The sequence below is a fragment of the Chiloscyllium punctatum genome, chromosome 22 (genome assembly GCF_047496795.1).
Source record: "Chiloscyllium punctatum isolate Juve2018m chromosome 22, sChiPun1.3, whole genome shotgun sequence".
Classification (NCBI taxonomy): Eukaryota; Metazoa; Chordata; class Chondrichthyes; order Orectolobiformes; family Hemiscylliidae; genus Chiloscyllium; species Chiloscyllium punctatum.
The window spans coordinates 82,932,588-82,958,284 of NC_092760.1; the positions used below are offsets into that span (position 1 = coordinate 82,932,588).

The 25,697-nt window shown below is 42.4% G+C and overlaps 1 protein-coding gene across 4 annotated transcripts in view; it reads right to left on the reverse strand.

Annotated features, from left to right (window-relative positions):
- Positions 1 to 25,697, reverse strand: part of ano3 (anoctamin 3) — a 573,601-nt gene that overhangs the window by 325,938 nt on the left and 221,966 nt on the right. Inside the window, exon 1 of one of the 4 annotated variants that reach the window (XM_072592729.1) lies at positions 7,670 to 7,816. The exons of the other annotated variants lie outside the window; for them this stretch is intronic. Coding sequence (XP_072448830.1) covers positions 7,670 to 7,715 — 46 coding nt within the window. The 5' untranslated portion in view covers positions 7,716 to 7,816. Of the gene's footprint in view, positions 1 to 7,669; positions 7,817 to 25,697 lie in introns of those variants that run through there. 4 annotated transcript variants of the gene reach the window in all.

The window sequence follows — 25,697 nt, forward strand, 5'->3', positions numbered from 1 at the left end:
TCAGATTTAAAACTAACCAGTGATCGAGCATCAACTTGCAAAACACAAAACTTTTGAAAAGTTGTTTGAGTTCCAGTGAGCAATGGGAAAAATCACACAACTATGCTGTAAGACTTCTATATTATTGAATGAACAAAAGAAACATTGTGTAAACATGATTCAGTCGGTAACTTACATGCTGAACTGCAGAAAAGGTTTCCTGTTTAACTCTTAACTAAATAGCTCGCCTCCTCAACTGATAGACTTTAATTTGTCCCTAATTGGAAACTTAATTCTTCTTGAACCAGGCCAAATACTTGTGCACGGGCTAGCCACAGAGCACATGATGGCTGAGTGGTGATGTTACTGGGCTAATTATCAAGTAAACCCTGGTTAATGTTCTGGGAGCATGGGTTCAAATGTCGCCGTGACAAAACCTGAAATCAGAGCCCAATAAAATTCTGGAATTAAAAAAAAAGCCAGCCTAATGGTGACAATCTAACCAGTGTTGAATGTTGTATGAAAGCTAAAATCTGTTCAGAGAATGAAAGCTGCCATCCTTGTCTGGTCTGCAAGCAACTCCAGGTCCACAATAATGTGATTAATTCTCATCAATAAGTACTGCTGTAGTCAGTGACACTCGCATCCCATTAACAAATAAAATGCTCAATGCAGTATTCAATATACTACAAATACCAATCAAGGTGGATCCTCTGATTTAACTCGATTTCCCACAACTTCCTGGGAGACTCCATATCTCAATTTTGTTCTACCTGGGAATTATTTATTGTCATTCTTCAGCCCCCTCAATGACAACTGCGCTGTCACCTTGTTTTCATTGGTGACCTCCAGGAAACACAAAGCCCACATTAACATCAGTGTTCATGAGTTATTACCGGTTTGAAGTCAATAACCTGCCTCTCCCAAGAGAATAGCTTGTAGAAAGTCAGTTGGAGTGGGCTGACGGGTGGACTCCCAATCATTCTCCAACCCACTTTCTGAAATAACACCACCCCAAAACATTAAGAATTGTGCTGCTGCTTAAAACATGGTTCACGTGCTCTGATTAGTAAGTCCTATGGTGGACAACAAATCGAATTACAAAGACAGAAATTGCTGGAAAAGCTCAGCAATAGACAATAGACAATAGGTGCAGGAGTAGGCCATTCTGTCCTTCGAGCCTGCACCACCACTCAATATGATCATGGCTGATCATCCTTAATCAGTATCCTGTTCCTGCCTTATCTCCATAATCCTTGATTCCACTATCCTTGAGAGCTCTATCCAACTCTTTCTTAAATGAATCCAGAGACTGGGCCTCCACTGCCCTCTGGGGCAGAGCATTCCTCACAGCCACCACTCTCTGGATGAAGAGGTTTCTCCTCATCTCTGTCCTAAATGGTCTACTCCATATTTTTAAGCTGTGTTCTCTGGTTCGGCACTCACCCATCAGCAGAAACATGTTTCCTGCCTCCAGAGTGTCCAATCCATTTCATAATCTTATATGTCTCAATCAGATCCCCTCTCAGTCTTCTAAACTCAAGCATATACAAGCCCAGTTGCTCCAGTCTTTCAGTGTAAGGAAATCCCACCATTCCAGGAATTGACCTCGTGAACCTACACTGCACTCCCTCAATAGCCAGAATGTCTTTCCTCAAATTTGGAGACCAGAACTGCACACAGTACTCCAGGTGTGGTCTCACCAGGGCCCTGTACAGCTCCAGAAGAACCTCTTTGCTTCTATACTCAATCCCTCTTGTTATGAAGGTCAGCATGCTATTAGCCTTCTTCACTACCTGCTGAACCTGCATGCTTACCTTCATTGACTGGTGTACAAGAACACCCAGATCTCTTTGTACAGCCCCTATACCTAAATTGATTCCATTTAGGTAGTAATCTGCTTTCCTGTTCTTGCCACCAAAGTGGATAACCATACATTTATCCACATTAAACTGCATCTGCCATGCATCTGACCACTCACCTAACTTGTCCAGGCCACCCTGTAATCTCCTAACATCCTCCTCACATTTCACCCTGCCACCCAGCTTAGTATCATCAGCAAATTTGCTAATGTTATTACTAATACCATCTTCTATATCATTAACATATATTGTAAAAAGCTGCGGTCCCAGCACTGATCCCTGCTGTACCCCACTGGTCACTGCCTGGCATTCCAAAATGGAGCCGTTTCCTATCAGCCAACCAACTTTCAATCCAAGTTAGTACTTTGCCCCCAATACCATGCGCCCTAATTTTGCTCACTAACCTCCTACGTGGGACTTTATCAAAAGCTTTCTGAAAGTCCAGGTACACTACATCTACTAGATCTCCCTTGTCCATCTTCAGAGTTACATCCTCAAAAAATTCCAGAAGATCAGTCAAGCATGATTTCCCCTTCATAAATCCATGCTGACTCTGACCTATCCTGTTACTACTATCTCGATGTGTTGTAATTTCATCCTTTATAATAGACTCCAACATCTTTCCCACCACTGAGGTCAGACTAACTGGTCTATAATTTCCTGCTTTCTCTCTCCCACCTTTCTTAAAAAGCAGTATAACATTAGCCACCCTCCAATCCGCAGGAACTGATCCCGAATCTATCGAACTCTGGAAAATAATCACCAACGCATCCACGATTTCTTGAGCCACCTCCTTCAGTACCCTGGGATGTAGACCATCAGGCCCCGGGGATTTATCAACCTTCAGACCTAACAGTCCCTCCAACACCAATTCCTGGCAAATATAAATTCCCTTCAGTTCAGGTCCTTCAGCCACTGTTACCTCAGGGAGATTACTTGTGTCTTCCCCAGTGAACACAGATCTGAAGGACCAATTCAATTCTTCTGCCATTTCTTTGTTTCCCGTAATATATTCCCCTGTTTCTGTCTTCAAGGGCGCAATTTTAGTGTTAATCATCTTTTTGCTTTTCACATACCTAAAAAAACTTTTACTATCCTCCTTTATATTATTAGCCAGTTTACCTTCGTACCTCATTTTTTCTCTGCATATTTCCTTCTTAGTAATCCTCTGTTGTTCTTTAAAAGCTTCCCCGTCCTCCGTTTTCCCACTTATCTTTGCTATGTTATACTTTTTCTCTTTTAACTTTATATGTTTCTTAACTTCCTTCATCAGCCACGGCTACCCATGCCTCCTCCTAGGATCTTTCTTCCTTTTTGGAATGAAGTGATCCTGCATCTTCTGCATTATACACAGAAATATCTGACATTGTTCCTCTACTGTCATCCCTGCTAATGTATTGCACTATTGAACTTTGGCCAGCTCCTCCCTCATAGCTCCATAGTTCCCTTTATTCAACTGAAAAATTGTCACTTCCAATTGTACTCTCTCCCTCTCAAATTGCAGATTGAAGCTTATTGTATTATGGTCACTACTTCCCAATGGCTCCTTCACTTCGAGGTCCCTGACCAATTCTGGTTCATTGCACAATACCAGATCCAGAATTGCCTTCTCCCTGGTAGGCTCCAGCACCAGCTGTTCTAAGAATCCATCTCTGAGGCACTCCACAAAGACTCTTTCTTGAGGTCCAATACTATCCTGATTCTCCCAGTCTACCTGCATGTTTAAATCCCCCATAACAACTGTAGTAACATCTTTGCGACAGGCCAATTTCAGCTCCTGATTTAACTTACATCTGACATCCAGACTACTGTCTGGGGGCCTGTAGATCATTCCCAAGAGGGTCTTTTTACCCTTAGTATTTCTCAGTTCTATCCATACTGACTCCACATCCCCTGATTCTAGGTCCCCCCGCGCAAGGGACTGAATATCATCCCTTACCAACATGGCCACCCCACCCCCTCTGCCCGTCAGTCTGTCCTTACGATAGCACGTGTAGCCTTGAATATTCATTTCCCAGGCCCTGTCCATGTGAAGCCGTGTCTCAGTTATCCCCACAATATCGTATCTGCCAATTTCCAAAAGAGCCTCAAGCTCATCCATCTTTTTTCTAATGTTTCGTGCATTCATGTATAGTATTTTTAATTTGTTACTGCCCTCACCCTTCCCATCAACTCCTATTTCACTCAACCTTACAGCATGATCCTTTTCTGAGTTTTCGGCCTCATTGATACAGTTGTCTTTCTTGACTTCCCTTGTTCGAACTTTCCCTCCAATTTCCTTCTTAAACATCCAGTTTGTCCCCTCCACCCCACCCCCCCGCTACTTAGTTTAAGTGAAATCAGCGTTAATGTTTCAGGTCCAGTGACCCTTCCTCAGAACTGAGGAAGGGTCACCAGACCTGAAAAATTAACTCTGCTTTCTCTCCACAGAGGCCACCAGACCTGCTGAGCTTTTCCAGTAATTTGTGTTTTGTTTCTGTTTTACAGCATCTGCAGTTCTTTCAGGTTTAACAAATCTGGCTTTGAATGACCAGATTATCTCCCAAATAACAGAAGTTAGCATTAGCGACACAGTGGCACAGTAGCTCAGTGGTTAGCACTGCTGCCTCACAGCGCCAGGGACCCAGGTTTGATTCCACCTTCGGGTGAATGTCTGTGTGGAGTTTGCACATTCTCCCCGTGTCTGCATGGGTTATCTCTAGGTTCTCCAATTTCCTCCCACTATCTAAAGATGTGCAGCCCTGGTGGATTAGACTTGGGAAATTGCTCTGTAGCATGCAGGGATGTGCAGGTTAGGTAAAAACAATGACTGCAGATGCTGGAAACCAGATTCTGGATTAGTGGTGCTGGAAGAGCACAGCAGTTCAGGCAGCATCCAAGTAGCTTCGAAATCGACGTTTCGGGCAAAAGCCCTTCATCAGGAATAAAAGCAGTGAGCCTGAAGCGTGGAGAGATAAGCTAGAGGAGGGTGGGGGTGGGGAGAAAGTAGTATAGAGTACAATGGGTGAGTGGGGGAGGGGATGAAGGTGATAGGTCAGGGAGGAGAGGGTGGAGTGGATAGGTGGAAAAGAAGATAGGCAGGTAGGACAGGTCCGGACAAGTCATGGGGACAGTGCTGACCCGGAAGTTTAGAACGAGGGTGAGGTGGGGAAGGGGAAATGAGGAAACTGTTGAAGTCCACATTGATGCCTTGGGGTTGAAGTGTTCCGAGGCGGAAGATGAGGCGTTCTTCCTCCAGGCGTCTGGTGGTGAGGGAGCGGCGGTGAAGGAGGCCCAGGACCTCCATGTCCTCGGCATAGTGGGAGGGGGAGTTGAAATGTTGGGCCATGGGGCGGTGTGGTTGATTGGTGCGGGTGTCCCGGAGATGTTCCCTAAAGTGCTCTGCTAGGAGGCGCCCAGTCTCCCCAATGTAGAGGAGACTGCATCGGGAGCAACGGATACAATAAATGATATTAGTGGCTGTGCAAGTAAAACTTTGATGGATGTGGAAGGCTCCTTTAGGGCCTTGGATAGAGGTGAGGGAGGAGGTGTGGGCGCAGGTATTGGCTGTGGGAAATACAGGAATGGGGTGTAGGATGCATTTTGGAGGGTTGTTGCTGACTCGATGGCCCGAATGGCCTCTTTCTACATTGTTGGGATTGTATGATCAGGTATTAACTTAACATGCAATAGCTGACACTATTAGTTTCAGACCAACACAAAAGCGCATCAGTTTAATGGAAATCACAGAGTTAAAGATGAGTGTGAGGAAGACAGACAATTGAAGAGGCCAGGTCTGACAGTCCAACATCCCAAACTATCAAAATCTAACATACTGCAATTTAGGGAGATGGGAAAACAACTTTCAGTTAAAATGTTGATGTTAAATTACAGCCGTTGCCACCCCTCCATCTCCGCCACTTATATCCAACAAAAAGCAAGATCCAACAAGTAAATAAGGTGCATGCCTACTGAAAACTAAATCTGGAAAACCTCCTTGAGAGTGATGACATGTTAACAATGTGAAACATAAGCATTAGTCATAGACCACAACAGTTCATCTCAATAGGTCCTTTGTAACATAAGATATCGGAATGTTCAAGCCATGCTTAGAATAAATCTATATTAGCTGCACGAATCAGGATTCCTCAAGGAAGAGTATTGAGCATATAAAAACTGATGTCTCCTTTGTCCCAGTCTCCAAGCCTTAATTAATGTTTCTTTAAAAGTAAGCAGCAGAGGGAGAATTATATTCAATATCAACTCTGCCTTGGATTGGCTGATCTTGACCGAGGATGCTGGTTTACTTTACCCGTACGGGTTTTGAGGGGGAAACTAGGTGGGTTTGCTCTGCCTGACTATACCGTGATCCCATTCAGAACTGCGTTAGAATAAGACTGGATTAAGTTTAGGTGTACCCAATTCTTTAGTACCTGCCTAACATTCATCACAGAGCCTCACATTGCGCAGAGAGCTGCTGGAGGGTGTTGGTCACCTGTGCACACACATTGCAAGGAGTTAATGGTATGGAATAAAGAGACTGAAGAGCAGAGAGAAAAAAAAGTAGTAAAGGTCAAGCTTAAAAAGTTAGCACAATCCCTTGCTTGATCAAGCTCATGAAATAATGTAACTACAACATGAATTACTCAATGTACTAAATTAACTATCACTCTGCACATTAATATAATGAAAAAGAAGGCACCACACCAACAATACATTTGACTGACAAAACTTCAATGGTTATGCAACCAAAATCAGAGCAAAGCTTCATAATACAATCACATAAACTAGAGCAAGGTTCATATGCATCAGCTTTCATGTCTAATTGATGTGGCCGGATATGGAATTCACTGCCTGAGAGAGCAGTGTCAGGCACCTGAGGGAAGACACTCGGCAGGGCTACAGGGAAAGGCAGGGGCAAGTGGGACCTTTCAGAGATGTGACAGACACGATGGCATAAATGGCCTCTTTCTGTGCTGCAGCGGTGTATCGATTATAGGTTACATCCCTTGTAAGTCCTATAAATCACTTCTCTTGCAGCGAGAATGTTTCCTCATTGCTGTCTGACACAGATAAGGCAGGAGGCATTAACGTTTTTTTGCAGGGAAAGGAATCAAACCAAGTCACATTTTTAACTGTGTGAGCAACACCAGCAAGAGAAAATGTTTCAGCTAACAAATCAGTGCAACCAAATGTATCATACTCCTGTGATTCTAGTTACTTCAACCCTATATCCAATAGTATGCCTGGCAGCTCGTGCCCAAATTAAATTGCTTAAATAGGTAGAAGAGAATGACTAACATTCTATTGCTGACATCACCATGAATGTGGTCTGCTGGGATTTGTAATAGATGTGATGAGTAGCTGCAAATGTTTGGTATTAGACTATGTCATTTTAGTCTTCAATCTACTACAATACGAGTTCAGACAATAAGCTTTTCTTTTATGTAGGCTGTCTCAATACTTTAACCAGTCATTCTAATCTACACAGTAGAATGCATTCTTTAATTGGATCAAGGTACCAATGTTGAGTAGTTGTTCAACAATTTATGCTATCATTTCCACATTCTTGGCTGCTGGCCCAAATTTTGAAGACCTACTTAAAAACTTGAGCTGACGTTGAGGTGAACAGCACATGAAGACACAGTACAAAGAAAATGAAACTGAACAGAAAGCAAGCCCCTTCCCCGCCACAGTGTAAAAGATACACGGAAACGAGGATGCTAAGGTATACTGCAAAGCACAGTGCAATCTGCATGCTTGCTCTTGGTATGATGCTAATGCTCGGACAAGCTGCACAGTGATAAAACAAAGCCATAGATTTAGCAACAATTCAAAGTATTACTGACCCTTTTGTTGCTTGAAGGATTGAATGGATCTTGAGTGGTGCACCATCCTGCCTTTGTCCGGTATTCACAAAAATCCTACAATGGAGCATTGAACTGTGCGTCTCCTCTTTCACCCAGGGACTTTAAAACAGCTCGCTGCTCACAAATACATAGGAGCTTCTGAAGCACTGCGCAACTCGACACCTGCTTTATGGAGCACTTTGCTCAGAGCTCCTACTCTGTGCCGTTACCATAGTGACAGAATGGGAGGTCCAGCAACACTTTCTCACCCTCCCCACAACCGCCCCCCCCCCCCCCACCCCACCTCACCACCCGCTTGAAAACTCACTGTATTCAGGATATCATCAGCACCGTCAAGCAAATTGAAATCACCCATCTCTCATGAGAGATAGCTGTGCATTTGTACTAGCTTGCAGCATTTTCCATACTAATGAAGATGCTACAGCCTGACTGGTAACTCATCAAAGATGGTATACCCCAAGCAGTCATCTTTTAGATCGAAAAGATTGTAAGTTGGTCACAGGTGCTGCTTTTTAAGGATAAATTAAATCAAATGCTCCTAAATCTAACTGCTGACCCTAACATGTGGCTATTCCTATTCTAGCAACGCAACTAAGTTAAAAATCCCATAACACCAGGTTATAGTCCAACAGGTTTATTTGGAAGCACTAGCTTTCAAAGCGCTGCTCATTCATCAGGTGATTGTCATAATAACAGTTGTCAATTACAACTAAGTGTCAGCTGTGGCAGAGCAATCCCTTCTCTGAATCAGTAGGTTGACATTTCAATGTTCCATCCCAGAGGTCTGAACATTTGATGCAGTCTGACACTCCAATCCCTCACTGAGGCAGAACTCTGTTGCTGGAGGTGATGCTGTCTGTCCTCACTGGTGGATGGTATAATAAAAGCCATGGGTGATCATGTTGAAAAATACTCAGGGGAATCCCCCTCCATTGTCCTGGCTGCTACCTCAGCCCTTTACCACAACACAAAAGTTTTGTGAAATCACATCACCGCTTGTCAGAAATTGCTGCATGCAATGGATCTGCTGCATCCCTCACATTACCACGGTGACAATCCTTCAGAAGGACTTCATCAGTGATGAAGTGCCTGGTGCTTTCTGAAGTACAAGAGAACCAGCCCACCTTCCACCTCCCCCCCTGCCCCCCCAACCTCCCTGTAATTCCACAAACACTTAACTTCTCAATAAAGATTTAAAACAGCAGATATTTCACAACAGGCAGATTTGGTTATTTAGCAAATGCATCAATAGGCTCTTCCTCTTATCACAATCAATAGCAGCTCTCAGCTTTAATCAGCTTTAGATGCTCTGAATTTCAGATAAAGTCTTCCCTGAGATCATTGTCTGATGTCTCACTGGGCCATGTTATGGCAATAAGCCATTCATCAGTAGGCCGGGTGACTGGTTCCTGGTTTCTGCTAAGCTGACTAAACCTTACCTGCAGCATTAGAAGGTGGATCTGGAATTAGCTTCAGCAGCACTGGGCTTCGGGAGGGAGAGAAATGGACTCAGCTATCATGGCTAATAACTGTAAAGTGTTCCAACTAAGCACCTATCACATAAAAGAAATAAGAAGTAGTCTGTGATGCAACCATGCATTTATAGTATCCCTGACATCAGCGAGCTGCATAAAATATTAAAGTTAATTGAAGTTTGCCTTTATTTGTTTTGCCATGTTATTCTTAAGTCAGTGAAAGAAATTGATGACTGAATCTTGCTGAAATGAAAGACATGTCAGCAAAGCTTTGCATCTGGCATCACAAGAGATGCAAGAATGACAAATTTCAAACCATCACAATCGATCTTCTACGAGAGAAGGTCCTGTCTCGTTGGCAAGCCCACTCTCGTTGAATGAGACAATGTAATATAGAGAAGTCACAATTAGATGTTCTCCAAACTCCCGAATAATTCAAGAAGTCACAAGAATTGAACATATTCCTTTTGTTTGTTGAGAAACTGTTCATGTTTATAAACAGTAGTGATTGGAACCAGGCAGATCTAATTGAATATAAGATCCTTAATTGGGGTAATTTCCCTGGGCCAATCAGGGAACCCTGAGCGACAGAAATAAACAGGGGAACCCCGGGTGTCCTTGGAGAAGGAGCACGCGGGTGTCCACTGACACCCTGGAGTTGTGACTGGCCACTTGAGTGTTTCCTTCCCTTCGGGAGAGATTGGACCATTCCTGTGACCGTGCGAGGACTGTTCCTGTTGCTGCTTGGGGCCTGCCTCCCTGCTGCTGCCTGGGACTTTGGAGAAAAAGAAAAAAAAAAAAAAAAAAAAAAAAAAAAAAAATAAACAGGGGAACCCCGGGTGTCCTTGGAGAAGGAGCACGCGGGTGTCCACCGACACCCTGCAGTTGTGACAAAAAAAAAGAAAAAAAGAAAAAGAAAAAAAAAAGAAAAAAGAATAAGTCTAATTGAAAAAAAATAACAGGAGTGAAAAACAAAAATAAGTCTAATTGATACCTACCCTTCACGATGGTACACTTTACAGCCATTGCTTTGTCAGAAAAAAAAAAAGAGGATAAACAGGGGAACCCCGGGTGTCCTTGGAGAAGGAGCACGTGGGTGTCCACCGACACCCTGGAGTTGTGACTGGCCACTTGAGTGTTTCCTTCCCTTAAAAAAAAAGTAAAAAAAATAAAAATAAAAAATAAACAGGGGAACCCTCCCCTTCACTGTTTTGCTCACACAGCATTGCCCTGTGGTTTGAAGGGCAGTGCTTGTCACTGGCCACTCGGGTGTTTTTCATATCTTCCTGGTGGTGGAAATTGAATAAAGATTTGTGCACTTTGTGTCTTTAAAAAAAAAAAAAAAGAAGTAAAATCAGGAGTGTCGATTACGTTAGGGCCTGGGTGTCCTTGGAGAAGGAGCACGCGGTGTCCACCGACACCCTGGAGTCGTTCAGGGAGAGGTGGGCGCCGCAGGGAGTGGAGTGCATCATTTCTCCCTCCAACTCTATTTTGATTTAGTCCCTACCCTCCCCTTCACTGTTTTGCTCACACAGCATTGCCCTGTGGTTTGAAGGGCAGTGCTTGTCACTGGCCACTTGGGTGTTTTTCATATCTTCCTGGTGGTGGAAATTGAATAAAGATTCGTACACTTTGTGTCTTTCACTGTGTCTCACACCTGCGCACACACACACACCATGGGTGCTGGGGAAAAAATAAGCACTACCGCAGTTAGGCGGTAGTGTGGGGGTTAAATAAAAAAAAAGAAAAAAAAAAGAAAGAAAAAAGAAAAAAAAAAGAAAAGAAAAAAAAATAAAAAAAAAAATAAAAAATAAACAGGGGAACCCCGGGTGTCCTTGGAGAAGGAGCACGTGGGTGTCCACCGACACCCTGGAGTTGTGACTGGCCACTTGAGTGTTTCCTTCCCTTAAAAAAAAAGTAAAAAAAATAAAAATAAAAAATAAACAGGGGAACCCTCCCCTTCACTGTTTTGATCACACAGCATTGCCCTTTGATGTGAAGGGCAGTGCTTGTCACTGGCCACCCGGGTGTTTTTCCTGTCTTCCTGGTGGTGGAAATTGAATAAAGATTTGTGCACTTTGTGTCTTTTCACTGTGTCTCACACCTGCACACACACACACTATGGGTGCTGGGGAATAAAAATAAGCACTACCGCACTTAGGCGGTAGTGTGGGGGTTAAAAAAAAAATTAAAAAATAAAAAAAATAAATCCCCCCCTGTCTCTCTGGGGAAGAGGGGCTGGCCCTTGGAGAAAAAAAAAACAAACAGGGGAACCCTCCCCTTCACTGTTTTGATCACACAGCATTGCCCTTTGATGTGAAGGGCAGTGCTTGTCACTGGCCACTCAGGTGTTTTTCATATCTTCCTGGTGGTGGAAATTGAATAAAGATTTGTGCACTTTGTGTCTTTCACTGTGTCTCACATCTGCACACACACACACACCATAAAAAAAGAAAAATAAACAGAATTGTCAGAGGATCTGTTCACGCTGAGAGCTGGTTCTGAGGGAGCTCCATCAGCGTCGAGGGCTCACCCTGTATAAATATAGCAGGATTGGTGACTGGCCTCCTTGGAGTTATTTCAGTAAAAGAGCAAGAAAAAAAAATAAAAAAAATAAAATAAAAAAAAAAGAACAGGAACCCGCCGGGTGTCCTTGGAGAAGGAGCACGCGGTGTCCACCAACACCCTGGAGTTGTGACTGGCCACTCGAGTGTTAAAAAAAAAGAAAAAAGAAAAAAAAAGAACAGGAACCCGTGCTTGTCACTGGCCACTTGGGTGTTTTCCTGTCTTCCTGGTGGTGGAAATTTGAATAAAGATTTGTGCACCTTGTGTCTCTCACTGTGTCTCACACCTGCACAGACACACCATGGGTGCTGGGGAAAAATTAAGCACTACCGCAGTTAGGCGGTAGTGTGGGGGTTAAATTAAAGAAAGAAAAAAAAAATAAACAGGGGAACCCTCCCCTTCACTGTTTTGATCACACAGCATTGCCCTTTGATGTGAAGGGCAGTGCTTGTCACTGGCCACCCGGGTGTTTTTCCTGTCTTCCTGGTGGTGGAAATTGAATAAAGATTTGTGCACTTTGTGTCTTTTCACTGTGTCTCACACCTGCACACACACACACTATGGGTGCTGGGGAATAAAAATAAGCACTACCGCACTTAGGCGGTAGTGTGGGGGTTAAAAAAAATAAAAATAAATAAATAAATCCCCCCCTGTCTCTCTGGGGAAGAGGGGCTGGCCCTTGGAGAAAAAAAAACAAAAAAAAAACAGGGGAACCCTCCCCTTCACTGTTTTGATCACACAGCATTGCCCTTTGATGTGAAGGGCAGTGCTTGTCACTGGCCACTCGGGTGTTTTTTCCTATCTTCCTGGTGGTGGAAATTGAATAAAGTTTCGTGCACTTTGTGTCTTTCACTGTGTTTTACACCTGCACACACACACACCATGGGTGCTGGGGAATAAAAATAAGCACTACTGCACTTAGGCGGTAGTGTGGGGGGTTAAAAAAAAGGAAAAAATAAAATAAATAAATAAATAAACAGGAGATCATGTGGTTTGAAGGGCAGTGCTTGTCACTGGCCACTCGGGTGTTTTCCCCCCATTGTGTGGACGATTGGCTCAGTGTTGAAAAAAAAAGAAGGAAAAAAAATAAAATAAACAGGGGAACCCTCCCCTTCACTGTTTTGATCACACAGCATTGCCCTTTGATGCGAAGGGCAGTGCTTGTCACTGGCCACTCGGGTGTTTTTTTTCCTATCTCCCTGGTGGTGGAAATTGAATAAAGATTTGTGCACTTTGTGTCCTTCACTGTGTTATACACCTGCACACACACACCATGGGTGCTGGGGAATAAAAATAAGCACTACCGCAGTTAGGCGGTAGTGTGGGGGTTAAAAAAAATAAAAATAAATAAATAAATCCCCCCCTGTCTCTCTGGGGAAGAGGGGCTGGCCCTTGGAGAAAAAAAAACAAAAAAAAAACAGGGGAACCCTCCCCTTCACTGTTTTGATCACACAGCATTGCCCTTTGATGTGAAGGGCAGTGCTTGTCACTGGCCACTCGGGTGTTTTTTCCTATCTTCCTGGTGGTGGAAATTGAATAAAGATTCGTGCACTTTGTGTCTTTCACTGTGTTTTACACCTGCACACACACACACCATGGGTGCTGGGGAATAAAAATAAGCACTACTGCACTTAGGCGGTAGTGTGGGGGGTTAAAAAAAAGGAAAAAATAAAATAAATAAATAAATAAACAGGAGATCATGTGGTTTGAAGGGCAGTGCTTGTCACTGGCCACTCGGGTGTTTTCCCCCCATTGTGTGGACGATTGGCTCAGTGTTGAAAAAAAAAGAAGGAAAAAAAATAAAATAAACAGGGGAACCCTCCCCTTCACTGTTTTGATCACACAGCATTGCCCTTTGATGCGAAGGGCAGTGCTTGTCACTGGCCACTCGGGTGTTTTTTTTCCTATCTCCCTGGTGGTGGAAATTGAATAAAGATTTGTGCACTTTGTGTCCTTCACTGTGTTATACACCTGCACACACACACCATGGGTGCTGGGGAATAAAAATAAGCACTACCGCAGTTAGGCGGTAGTGTGGGGGTTAAATAAAAAGAAAAAAAAAGAAAAAAAAAATAAACAGGGGAACCCTCCCCTTCACTGTTTTGATCACACAGCATTGCCCTTTGATGCGAAGGGCAGTGCTTGTCACTGGCCACTCGGGTGTTTTTCATATCTTCCTGGTGGTGGTAATTGAATATAGATTTGTACACTTTGTGTCTCTCACTGTGTCTCACACCTGCACACACACACCATGGGTGCTGGGGAAAAAATAAGCACTACCGCACTTAGGCGGTAGTGTGGGGGTTAAATTAAAAAAAAAAGAAAATAAAATAATAAAAGAAAAAAAAATAAACAGGAGAAGAGTTGGGCACCATGGAGTGTGGAGTGTATTATTTCCCCCTCCAACTCTATTTTGATTTAGTCCCTACCCTCCCCTTCACTGTTTTGCTCACACAGCATTGCCCTTTGATGTGAAGGGTGGTGCTTGTCACTGGCCACTCGGGTGTTTTCCTATCTTCCTGGTGGTGGAAATTGAATAAAGACTCGTGCACTTTGTGTCTTTCACACCTACACACACACACACCATGGGTGCTGGGGAAAAAATAAGCACTACCGCAGTTAGGCGGTAGTGTGTGGGGGATAAAAAAAAAGGACATCCTTCACTGTCTTGAGAAAAAAAAAGAATAAAAAAGAAGAAAAAAAAATAAATAAACAGGGGAAGAGGTGGGCACCATGGAGTGTGGAGTGTATTATTTCCCCCTCCAACTCTATTGTGATTTAGTCCCTACCCTCCCCTTCACTGTTTTGATCACAGAGCATTGCCTTTTGATGTGAAGGGCAGTGCTTGTCACTGGCCACTCGGGTGTTTTTCCTATCTTCCTGGTGGTGGCAATTGAATAAAGATTCATGCACTTTGTGTCTTTCACTGTGTCTCACACCTGCACACACACACCATGGGTGCTGGGGGAAAAAAAAAAGCACTAATGCAGTTAGGCGGTAGTGTGGGGGTAAAAAAAAAGAAAAAAAAAGAAAAAAAAACGACTGTTAGCATTGCCCTTAAAGAAAAAAAAATTTAAAAAAATTAAAATAATAAACAACTGTCACGCGGTGTCCACCAACACCCTGGAGTTGTGACTGGTCACTCGGGTGTTTTCCCCCAAAAGGAAAAAAATAAACAGGGGAAGAGGTGGGCACCATGGAGTGTGGAGTGTATTATTTCCCCCTCCAACTCTATTGTGATTTAGTCCCTACCCTCCCCTTCACTGTTTTGATCACACAGCATTGCCCTTTGATGTGAAGGGCAGTACTTGTCACTGGCCACTCGGGTGTTTTTCATATCTTCCTGGTGGTGGAAATTGAATAAAGATTTGTGCACTTTGTGTCTTTCACTGTGTTTCACACCTGCACACACACACCATGGGTGCTGGGGAAAAAAAAATAAGCACTACTGCAGTTAGGCGGTAGTGTGGGGGTTAAATTTAAAAAAATAAGCAGGAGACTCAGACCCTGAGTGTCTCTTAAAAAAAATAAACAGGGGAAGAGGTGGGCACCATGGAGTGTGGAGTGTATTATTTCCCCCTCCAACTCTATTGTGATTTAGTCCCTACCCTCCCCTTCACTGTTTTGATCACACAGCATTGCCCTTTGATGTGAAGGGCAGTGCTTGTCACTGGCCACTTGGGTGTTTTCCTATTTTCCTGGTGGTGGCAATTGAATAAAGATTCGTGCACTTTGTGTCTTTCACTGTGTTTCACATCTACACACACACACACACACACACACGCACACACACACACACACACACACACACACACACACCCCATGGGTGCTGGGGAAAAATAAGCACTACCGCAGTTAGGCGGTAGTGTGGGGGTTAAGGAAAACAAATTTTTAAAAAAATAAACAGAAATGTACACCTGCACACACACACCATGGGTGTTGCAGAAAAAAATAAGCACTACCGCAGTTAGTGTGGGGGTAAAAGAAGAAAAGAAAAAAATAAACAAAAAAAGAAAAAAAAAAGAAAAAAGAAAAAAAAACACAGGGGAAGAGGTGGGCACCATGGAGTGTGGAGTGTATTATTTCCCCACCAACTCTATTGTGATTTAGTCCCTACCCTCCCCTTCACTGTTTTGATCACACAGCATTGCCCTTTTGTGAAGGGCAGTGCTTGTCACTGGCCACCGGGTGTTTTCCTGTGTCTCACACCTGCACACACACACCATGGGTGCTGGGGAAAAAAATTAAAAAAAACAAAGAAAAAAAAATAACTAGATGATTAAGGGCACTGCTTGACACTGGCCAGTCGGGTGTTTCCTTTCTTCCTGGTGGTGGAAATTTGAAAAAAAAAGCAAAAGAAAAAAATAAATAAACAGGGGAAGAGGGTGGGCACCATGGAGTGTGGAGTTTATTATTTCCCCCTCCAACTCTATTGTGATTTAGTCCCTACCCTCCCCTTCACTGTTTTGATCACACAGCATTTCCCTTTGATGTGAAGGGCAGTGCTTGTCACTGGCCACTTGGGTGTTTTCCTATCTTCCTGGTGGTGGAATATAAATAAAGATTTATACACCTGTTGTTCTTCACTGCGTCTGACACCTGCATATACACAACATGGATGCTGAGGAAAATATAAGCACTGCCACAGTTAGTCGGTAGTGTGGGGATAAAAAGAAAAAAAGGGAAAATAAAGGAAATAAAAAGGGCAAGAAGTGGGTACTGCAGGTTGTGGAGTGTATTATTTTCCCCTCCAACTCTATTTTGATTTAGTCCCCACTCTCCCCTTCATTGTTTGATCACATAGCATTGCCCTTTGATGTGAAGGGCATTGCTTGTCACTGGCCACTTGGGTATTTCCTGTCTTCCTGGTGGTGGAATATAAATAAAGATTTATACACCTGTTGTTCTTTACTGTGTGCTACACCAAAAAAAGACAGGGGAAGAAGTTGGCACTGCGGGGTGTGGAGTGTTTTATTTCCCCTCGACTCTATTTTGATTTAATTCCTGCCCTCCCTTTCACTTTCGTGATCACTCGGCATTGTTCTTTATCGTGAAGGGCACTGCTTGTCACTGGCTACTTGGGGATTTCCTTTCTTCCTGGTGCTGGAATATAAATAAAGATTGACACACATGTTGTTCTTCACTGTGTCCGATATCTGCACACACATGACATGGGTGCTGGGGGGGAAGAATAAGCACTATGGATAAAAGAAAGAAAAAGAAAAATATATATTAATGGGGAAAAAGAAATAAATGAACAGGAGATTCAGAATCTCCTCACTTCAGGGACAAACTCTGAGCGGGCTGGCCACAGCCAGTGTACTGTGTACATGTAAAGGTGACTTGGTGACAGAATACCAGCCTCTGTGCAGTTATTTCATAAATATATGTCACTTTTAGTAAGTGAAAGTGAACCACACTATGAGTTTGACCAATCTTACACGAACTGTTAGTGTAACTATTAGCACACTCATAATTGTTCAGCAAGTGATTTCATCATATCTAATAGTGGACATTTTGACCTGGATTTTATGAATACAGGCTTGTTAAATAAGGACTGTATTCTGCTCATTACAAAGTTGATTAGGTACCATTTTTACTAAAAGTTAGGAATAAATCTAAACTTGGGTCAGAAATGTTAATTCACTAATATAATTCTACTGACAAAAGCGCAATAACCATTCATACAAGCGTAAGCAGGGATTTCCACCACACTTTGGTGAAGTTACTTCAGTCAAGTAAGTATAGGTTAGAGGAAATGATTGATTTTAATGCTGGTTTTACATTTCACTGTTGCTCTGGATAGACAGGGGGAAGTACTTATTGCACAATTATTCCCATTTACTGTGTCAAGTAAGTGGGCTAAAAAAGTGACAGTGGAATACAATGTGGGAAATGTGAAATGACAGGCCTTTCCAGCTTAAAGGAGCATTATACAGTGCAGTTTCCTTGTACAGAAATCAAAGGAACTTAACATCCAGTAACATGCATCAATGTGGAAAGCACATGGTACATCAGAGTCAATTATAAGGTATTTAAAGGGTGGTACAGTGGTTATTACTGCTACCTCATAGTGCCAGGGACCCAGGTTCAATTCCACCTTTGGCTGACTGTCTGTGTGGAGTTGGTTTCCTCCTACAGTCCAAAGATGTGCAGGTTTGGTAAACTGGTCATGTGAAAGTACCCATTGTGTCCAGGGATGTGCAGGCTAGGTGGATTAGCCATGGGAAATGCAGTGTTATCAGAGGGGGGTGGTGGAATGCTTTTCGGATGGACATTGTGAGCTTGATGAGCCGAATGGCCTGCATCCACACTGTAAGGATTCTATTGTATGGAAGAATGAGAAAAGAATTGATAGCCGCTCTCTTGTGAAGGTGGTGGTGAGCTGCCCTCTAGAACTGCTGCCCTCTTGAAGATGCTGTGGCTGGACTCTTCGAGAGGGAATGCCAGGACTTTGACCCAGCAACACTGAAGGAATGGCCAATATATTTCCAAGTCAGAATGGTGAGTGGTTTTGAGAGAAACTTGGAGGTGGTGGAACCAATCAAGCCGGCTGCTTTATCCTGAATGATGTCAAGTGTGTTTGGAGCTGCACTCATCTGAACAATTGGGGGAAGGAGGGAGGTATTCCATTACACTCCTGACTTGTGGCTTGTAGATAGTGGATGAGATTTGGGAATCAGGAGGTGAATTACTTGCTGCACCATTTCTACCTGCTAACCTGCTCTTGTAGCCACTGGGTTTATAGGGAGTCCAGTTGAGTTGAATGGTAGTCCATATGCGGTCTACATGTCTTTCATACATGTACAACAGAATCTTAGTCTATTGACCTAAAGATGCATATGCATGTGACTGTGGATGAGTGAGTGAACAAATGGTTGTTTTTTTTATTCATTCATCAGATGTGGGCATCACTGTTTATGTTATTGGCCATTTCTAATTGCCCAGAGAGCTGTTAAGAGGTCACCACATTGTTGTGGGTCTGGAGTCACATGTAGACCAGGCCAAGTAAGGACTGCAGTTTCCTTCCATAAACAGCATCAGTGAACCAGATGTATCTTCCCAACAATTGGCAACAGTTTCTTGGTCATCCTTAGACTCTTAATTCCAAGATTTTACTGGATTCAAATTTCATTATTTGCTAATGGCGGGATTTGAATCCTGGTTCTCAGAACACTATCTGGGTCTCTGGATGCAGATTCTAGTGAAAGTTCCACTAGGCCCTCAGATGAAGAGCAGATCAGTTAGTTTTGGGATTCCTAATTTGTTTGCTTGAGGGCTGTAGCTGTTGAGAACCTTTCTCTTGACTGAAAGTTAATCAGCAATCAGCATAGTTCAGACAACATAATAACAATCGAGTCTTACTTAACTAACCTCTAAATATGGAGACATTTTACAGGTCTGGAACCAACATGTGAAACATACCAACAGCAGGAAACGTGCTACACGAAGGATAGAATGACATACATTAACAAAGTATCTACCAACTTCAAGAGAAAGCATGAAGAAGGGAATCGGGTCTTGACAGGACTGTTTGAAGAAAAACACCTTTTTGGTTGTGGTAATCTAGAATGCATGACGTGATGTCTTTACATTGATACAATGCACAATCATACACTTGCTATTCATTCTTCAAGGTAAAGAGTCTAAGTCATGATCTGGTGTTTTTGCTTGGGTTCCAGTAAGTATATACATGATTGCTATGGTTAAGCTGTGTCCAGAAGGTTCTATGGTACAAAACAATGTCAATGAATCAGATGAGTTTCTGGCTCAGGATTTCATTTTGCGAGTCTTCTCTCTGTCTCTGCCATTCACTTCCGTTTGAAGGAGGCTACCTCTGTTTTGATTTGGTTGCGCCAGGTTTAGAGATCCTGGGCAAGCTGTTTCCGGGACTTGAAGTTCACATGAAGATTCCAACGTGAAGCCTTCAAAGCATCTCTTCTGACCACCTACAGAGCATACCCAAGCCCTTCAAGTGCTCCAGAGAAGATTTGCTTTGGTAAGTGAGCTTTGGGCATTCCGATAGCCAGGCCAAGTAAGACTGTCACAACTTGGTGTCAATGTTCAGCAAACTAGCTCAGATGACCCCTCAGATTATTTGTTCTCATTTTCAGGCGTTTCCAAAAGGTAGCTCAAGCGAAAGTGGTTGAGCTTTTGATGTGGGAGGTTTGGAGCCGAGTGGATTGGGGCATGTTCGATGGCCTTCCAATTTTGCAGGCAGACTCACTCCTCGTAGATCGCACACTGATATCTCAAGTCTACCGAATGTTACACTTACTTCAGTACATAAATGGACTAATGATGTTCTTATGAATCGATCTCTAAGTATTGCTAGCAAATACCTTTATCTGTGTGAGCTACCATCAGGTTTTGGGTTACACAGGTTGAGGGAAGTACTGCTCTCTAACATCATTTCCATCATATAAAAGTGCTTAAGAAAGAATTCTCCAAATCACCTTCAGCTTAAACTGAATTACAAGTGAAGAAATACTAACAGCATAATAACACCAGATCAATTAAATTATGTTTCTGGAATACGAGGACTGTTCTTGGTTCTTTATGCTCCCTTGAAAGCTATTTAACCACACACAAATATATTCATTTGTGAGGTATCAAATATGACACTGGTATTGGAATCAAAAGAGATTTTAAAGTAGATCAAATTTGCATTCATATCGTGTCTTTTATACTCTGAGACACTTACAATTAATCACTCAAATGGTAGGAAATAAGGCAGTTCCATTTGTACACAGCAAAACCTCATAAAAAGCAAATTAATGAGGGGCAAATAATTGAGTTTTGCTTCTGCTTGTTAAGGAATACAGGTTGGTAGTGCCAGGGGATCTTTTCAATCCACTTTGAACTGTATTAAGGTAAAATGTTCATCCATTTGAGCCACCAGAAAGGCCTCTAATTAAGTTTGTTCCGTAAAACAGCAAATGTGACAATGCAATTTAGCACCAAATTATCAGCAAGCATATGAATTAGGAGCCACTCAGCACCTCTAGCCTGATCCACTGTTCAATAAGATCATGGCTAAACAGATTACTTCACATTTCCGCCCACAGCTCCCACAATTTATTCAGCACCACTTCCCTAATGGTTGTAATTTTCTTGAGTTCCTCTTTCCCTTCCATTTCCTGATTTACAGGGACTTGTGGGATGTTATATCCTTTATAGTGAAGACTGAAGCAAAATACCTGCCCAATATGTTATTTTCCATTATTAATTCTCCACATGTACTTTCTGGAGAACCAAATCTCACTCTTTTTCTGTATAATATCTGAAGAAATTCAGACTTTTTAAAAATGTTTATAGTTCGCTTTCTTGTACGACAATCTTTCCTCCTCTTTAATCTTTTTGGCACTTTACTTGTTTTTTTTTAACGTTCTCTCCAACCATCTCAGCCACCACCTGTCTTTATTTCTTATGTTTGATACTTTTATTTAATCTTAGTTGTGGGTCCTCCTCTTGGAATGCTTCTTTCTTTTTGTAATGTATCTATCTGTGTATTCTGAAATATCTCCTTCAATATCTATCAAGGCATCTTCAGTGACTATTCGTTAGTTTATTTTGCCAGCTCACTTCAGCCAGCTCTGCTTACATGCCCTTATTTAAAATGCCTGTCTCCAACCCACTCCTCTCTACCTCAAGCTGAATGTATGATTGCTGCTGCCTATTATTTAAGATATTAACTAATCCTAAATCATTGCACAATAACAGTTCTAATATAACCTACTTCCTGGTTGGTTCCAGAATTTGCTGTTCCAACAAACTATCTTAAGAACATTTCATGAGCGTCATATCTGGACTACTATCACCCATGTGACTTTTTGCCGGTTTCTAATTAGATTAAAATCAGTGTACTTTTCTGATAAGCTCTTATTACTGTTTCCTTTATCCTCCATCCTACCATGTTATTACTGTTAGGGATGGCTGTACACTCCTGTCCCACTCCCACACGTGACTCCTAGCCATTATCATCTCTACACAAGCCACTCTTCTATATCCGGGTTTCCAGAATTGAGGTCACTCAACACTGGTGTCCTAATCCGATCACCAGGCCTCAATCTTTTCCTACCTTCCTGTCCCTGGTAAGTGACATGTGCCCTTCAGTTTCAGGTTCAACTCTAGGTCTTCCTTCAACCACATCTCTGTAATGGCAATCAGATCATAGTTATTTATTTTTATTTGTGCATTTAGTTCAGTTGTATTGCTTCAAATCCTCCATGCAGCGTTCAGGTACAGGGTCTTGATTTGCGTTTTCTTATTATTTCTATAACCTCCAACTTTATCTTTGAGTTGCTCTTAGATTTGTACTCTCTATCAACTTCAGTTAGAGTCTGTTTATCAATTTCACATTAATACCTAACTCAGTTGCTTGTCTCTATTCTTTGATTTATCAAATCTTGTCAAATTTGATCCCTTGCCGGTACAATTTAGGTTATAACTCTCTCTACTTCTGTAGTTGTGCAGTTGTAGTTATATAACTTATTAGAATACAGGCCCGCCCCAGCACGGTTTAGGTGCAGGCTGTACAATGGTCTTGCCCCTACTTTCCCCACTTTCACAGTGCCAGTGCCTTGTGAACCAAGACACACTTATCCCACACTTGTCTTTGCATATACATCCATTTCTCTGTTCTTTGATATCCTGTGCTGATGCATATGACTCAGACAATACTCAAGAGATTATAAACTTTGAAGTTCTGTTTCTTAATTTGGTGTCTGGTTCCTCATCCTGTCTATGTAGAACCTCTGTTATTGTCCTATTAGTTCACTGGTACTTATATGGACCGCCTCAGGTGACTCTCAGTGTGGAGTTTGCACATTCTCCCCGTGTCTGCGTGGGTTTCCTCCGGGTGCTCCGGTTTCCTCCCACACTCCAAAGATGTGCAGGTCAGGTGAATTGGCCATGCTAAATTGCCCGTAGTGTTAGGTAAGGGGTAGATGTAAGGGTATGGGTGGGTTGCGCTTCGGCGGGGCGGTGTGGACTTGTTGGGCCGAAGGGCCTGTTTCCACATTGTAAGTAATCTAATCTAATCTAATCATGATGACTGGATCCTCTCTCTCCTACTCTAATTCCTTTCCAGTCCTAAGCAAATTCCCCAATCCCTGGCATTAGGAAGTCAATGTTCTCATTCTATGCTGTCGAGAACAGTGTCCCTTATTACACTGTCTCCCACTACAATTAATTTTGTTTTTTCCTCCATTAACAATTAAATGACTGCACCACAGTGCCCTGGTTATTTAGCTCCTCCAGCCTGCAGCCCTCACTATCATCCAAACCTGGTGGAACAGTCACAAATCTGTAAGACAATTATGAAACCGAGGCTCTTGAACTCCTGCCTGCTGGATTCCCGGAACTGGCTCACTTGCAGTCATACCCTTCAGTTCCCTGAGCAGTGTCCAAATCAGGAGAGCCAAACCTAAAGAATGTGATTGCTTCTGGGAATAGAGTATCCAGGTACCTCTCCCTATTTCCCTGTGGATGTGCAGTGACTACAGCTCAGTCTCCAGCTCATAAAGTCTGAGCTGAAACAGCTCGAGCTGCAAACATTTATCAGCCTAACTCTGGAGAGAGGCCGGGCCTCACGACCTTCAAATGTAGGAGACAAGCCTCCAGCACTTTGCTGCAGCAAAGCTGACACTGCTTTTTCATTGTGCATGTGTAAGGGAGCATTAAAGGGTAAGGTCATGTGGGGCATAAACATATTAGACCAAATGGCCTGTTTCTGCATGATAATAGCCATGATATTCAACAGGAAGTGATTTCCATTCAGCTGAATTAGGAGAGAGAGTTTGTCTTACAAACGTTAAGTGGACATCAATGAATCTATGCCAGTGGTCATGCATGTAGTCCTTTCATGACCTTCGACACCCACGTGTTATGCTAGGCATTTACCTGCAGAAATTATTTGAAGTTGATGCACACATGTACACATTTTCTGACTGGTTTGGCTTACTACTTACCAAATTGATATTTCTATTTTACAGAATCCTTGCATTTTAATATTGGGGAAAAAAACACTGCTCCCAGTCTTCGTGACATTCTGTTTCCTCTGCCTTGTAAAAGAGACCTGAAAATGCTTCATAACGCTTTTCACTCAAATAAAATTTCTAACATGCGTGGCTGGACAATTATGAAGTGGAAAGGGCTATCAGTCACAGGATCCTGTCCATTTTCATAGCCAGAAACAAAAAAAGCATCTGAATAGTGGATTTGAAGACATCATGTTCAGGATATTATTCTAGATTGGTGCTTCAAGGCCTCCACAATGCCTCATCAGCAACACATCACCTTTTTATGGGTAAGACAATGTGCGTATTCATTTTTAAAAAATCAAATATATTTTGTTGACAATGACATGCAGACTCAGTTCCAAATCGAGAGTTTTAGTGCATTTGTTTTTGACTCATGAAAGTTTTCATCTTTGTAGCAAATATCGTTTACATCTAGCTATTTTATTAAACTAAGGATTCTTTTAAAGGGAATAGAGAAGGATAATTTATAATTTTCATTACCAACAACACTATCGATTGGTACTTTTGTCAAGTCAATTGTTTTCCTTCCAATTAGCACTGTGTTTACCTGCAACATATGAACTGCAACAGTTCAGAAAGAACTGGCCCAGCCTTTAGTTCCCAGATCCCAAGAAATAGAAACGCTGTCACCCAGAACTTTGTGAGTGAGTTCAAAAATAAAGCTTTGCTTTTGTATTACACCTTTCATGGCCTCAGGATACCCCGAAGTGCGTTGCAATTCAGTACCTTTAAAGCTTAGTTCCTTCCAGTAAAATAGTGATCGATTGCACTTAATGTATGAGCAGCAAGCTCCCACACACAGCAATGTGATCATGACTGGCTGATCTGTTTTTATGGTATTGATTGGAGGATAAATATTTACTGGGGATAACTCCATTTCTCTTTCATGGGAAGTCATTTCCTTTTGAAAGTAAACAGAGATGATGGTCAGATCTGTGAGACACTCAAATAACCATATTAACATAATTGGATCCTCATGATCAAATTTGCCAATTAGAATATAGAATTTTCCACCTTGTTTTCTAAGCATCTGATGCCCTTGTCCTTTCAGGTGTAAGAAAACACAGGTGCCCCTATCCATTTTTTTAAAGTTAATCAGTATATACAATTTTACAATTCATAACACTTCTTTGCATTACTCTAAAACTAACTTATTTCATTTAGGAATACTCTTGTTTTTGAATACAGCTGTGCTGACGTATACGGGATGAAACAGATGTTAACCAATCAATTGCAAGCCCTTGGACTTAGGCCTGAAGACTCAGCGGTTCATTGGATTATGGTGTTCAATAAATAAAGACATTAATTCCCTCCTGCTGGGCTGCATATATGCTGTGAGGACAAGAGCAAGCTTCTAATGTCTGTCTGCAAAATCAAGCAAAATCAATCAAGCAAAACAAGCTTGATTCTTTATTCGCTCAGGATGAGAACATCACTGCTGGGCCAGTACTTCCTGCCCATCCTTAATTGGCCAGAGGTTAGTTAAGAGTCAACCACACTGCTGTGGGTCTGGAGTCACATGTCGGCCTGACCAGGTGAGGATGGCAGATTCCTTCCCGAAAGGACATTGACAAACCAGATTTTTTTTTCCCAACAATCGATTCATCATTATCATTAGACTCCAAGTTTTCATTGAATTGAAATTCTATCATCTGCTATGTCAGGATTCAAACCAGAATCCAACCACAGAACATGACCGATTCGCTGGATTAACAGTCTAGCAATAAAACCACTAGGCCATCACTTCCCCTCATAGTAACAGTGAACGTTTACTCGTAAATCTGGTTTTTTAAACAGGTAGAGCAGGCACTTGGATACTGTAGGTCTCCCCTGCTTCCATTTCATCCCTCCTGCATCAGCACGACACAGATCTTAAATCATTTAAACAGGCTAAATTAACTCATGTTGCCATTTACTGTGACT